The sequence below is a fragment of the Gracilinanus agilis genome, unplaced genomic scaffold, assembly GCF_016433145.1.
Source record: "Gracilinanus agilis isolate LMUSP501 unplaced genomic scaffold, AgileGrace unplaced_scaffold32662, whole genome shotgun sequence".
Lineage (NCBI taxonomy): Eukaryota > Metazoa > Chordata > Mammalia > Didelphimorphia > Didelphidae > Gracilinanus > Gracilinanus agilis.
In genome coordinates, this window is record NW_025365426.1 from 895 (window position 1) to 2,942 (window position 2,048).

The 2,048-nt window shown below is 35.2% G+C and overlaps 1 protein-coding gene across 1 annotated transcript; it reads left to right on the forward strand.

Moving 5' to 3' along the window:
* The first annotated feature begins 660 nt into the window (after positions 1-660).
* On the forward strand, positions 661-1,980 carry LOC123254793 (heterogeneous nuclear ribonucleoprotein H-like). The gene is made up of 2 exons (XM_044683719.1): positions 661-940; positions 1,131-1,980. The coding sequence occupies exons 1-2, from the start codon at positions 688-690 to the stop codon at positions 1,280-1,282; spliced, it is 405 nt and encodes a 134-aa protein (XP_044539654.1). The 5' UTR covers positions 661-687; the 3' UTR covers positions 1,283-1,980.
* Positions 1,981-2,048: the final 68 nt, after the last annotated feature.

Genomic DNA, 2,048 nt, shown 5'->3' on the forward strand with positions numbered 1-2,048 from the left:
GATACAATAGATAACAAAACCATACTAGTGGGGGACCTCAACTTTCCCCTATCAGATCTAGATAAATCAAATCAAAAAATAAATAAGACAGAGATAAGAGAGGTGAATGAAAGCCTAGAAAAATTAGAATTAATAGATATATGGAGAAAAATAAATAGGGAAAAAAAGGAATAAACCTTCTTTTCAGCAGCACATGGAACATTCACAAAGTAAGACCATGTAATAGGGCATAGAAACATGGTAAACAAATGCAAAAAATCAGAAATAATAAATGCGACCTTCTCAGATCATAATGCAATAAAAATATTTTTTACTAAGAATACATGGAGAGGCAAACCAAAAACTAATTGGAAATTAAATAATGATTTTCCAAAATAATATAGTGAAAGAACAAATCATAGAAAAAATTAATAATTTCATTGAAGACAATGACAATGATGAGACATCTTACCCAAACCTATGGCATGGAGCCAAAGCAGTTCTAAGGGGAAAATTTACATCACTGAGTGCATATATTTACAAATTAGGGATGGGAGAAGTTAGGGAATTGGGAATGCAACTTAAAAAACTAGAAAATGAACAAATTAAAAATCCTCAGATGAAAACTAAATTAGAAATACTAAAAATCGATTTTCTTTGTAGCCACGCCGAAGTCAAGTTTTGAGCCGCCACCACTGACTGAACAAGATGATGCTGAGCACCGAAGGCGGAGAAGGCTTCGTGGTGAAGGACCGGGACTTGCCCTGGTCCTGCTCGGCCGATGAAGTCCAACGCTTCTTCTCGGAATGCAAAATTCAAAATGGGGCATCGGGCATTCGTTTCATCTATACCCGGGAAGGCAGACCAAGTGGAGAAGCATTTGTTGAACTTGAATCAGAAGATGAAGTCAAATTGGCACTGAAAAAAGACAGAGAAACTATGGGACACAGATATGTTGAAGGTTTGATTTATGTTGACATAGTAAAGTGTTAAGTGTTTAGATTTTACCCCCCCTTTCTGAATTTTAGGTAATTGACCGCATGGAAATGGTCATCTAAGTGAGTTTTTGGCAGCTCCTAGTTTATCTAAAATAAGGAAATTTTATTCATTCTAACGTTCCGAAATTGACTAATTCTAAGCACCTCTTACAGTATTCAAGTCAAACAACGTTGAAATGGATTGGGTGTTGAAGCATACTGGTCCAAATAGTCCTGACACTGCCAATGATGGCTTTGTGCGCCTTAGAGGACTCCCATTTGGCTGTAGCAAGGAAGAAATTGTTCAGTTTTTTTCAGGTATGTAGTAGTGCTTGTCATTGGACAGTGCATTCTGGCTAGTTCAAGTAATTGGAGTGATTTTTAGATCTACTTGTTTGGACAGGTTGAAAATAATGCTGTTCTCTGGTTTAGAAGTTCAGGGACCTTCAAATAATTTAAGCCCATAAATTAGAATACCTTAAAGCTGGAAAACAACTTGGATTCTAAATATCACTAAATTTTTAATTTTTTTTATACTTGGTATTGTAGTTTAAAGTAGATATTTAGATGCTAGAGGATTGTCCTCAACAGCTTAACTTCTTTCTACACATTTGCTGTTCAGCATAGTACCTCAAGTTTATAAGGTAAGATGCACTTATCACCATGACTAGAATGATGTACTTTAATTTTAACTAACACTCTTCCTGCTGTTATCCATTATTGTAAAATGACACTGCCGGTGTCATGGGACCAAAGTAAACTCCAATATGTTCTCTGGAGCAATACTATGGAGCCTCTTCCAAGAAAATCCTGATAATAGCCTGGTAATTGTAGGCTACTAGCATTGCAAGTTGCCTGTCTTAAGTAAGATTGCAGAAGAATAATTTTCAGGTACTGTTTTAAATTCTTATCAATTGCTGATTTTGAAAAATGATTTCCCAGTTTACTTAAGATAGGGAAATGCTCTACGAGGTAATGTTTTGGGCCTAAACTAATTGAATGTCTAACACAATTCTGATGTGATTTGCATGAGTATTGTTCACATTGAAAAGTATGTAATAGAAATGTTTTAAGTTTTTGAAAATTTGACTA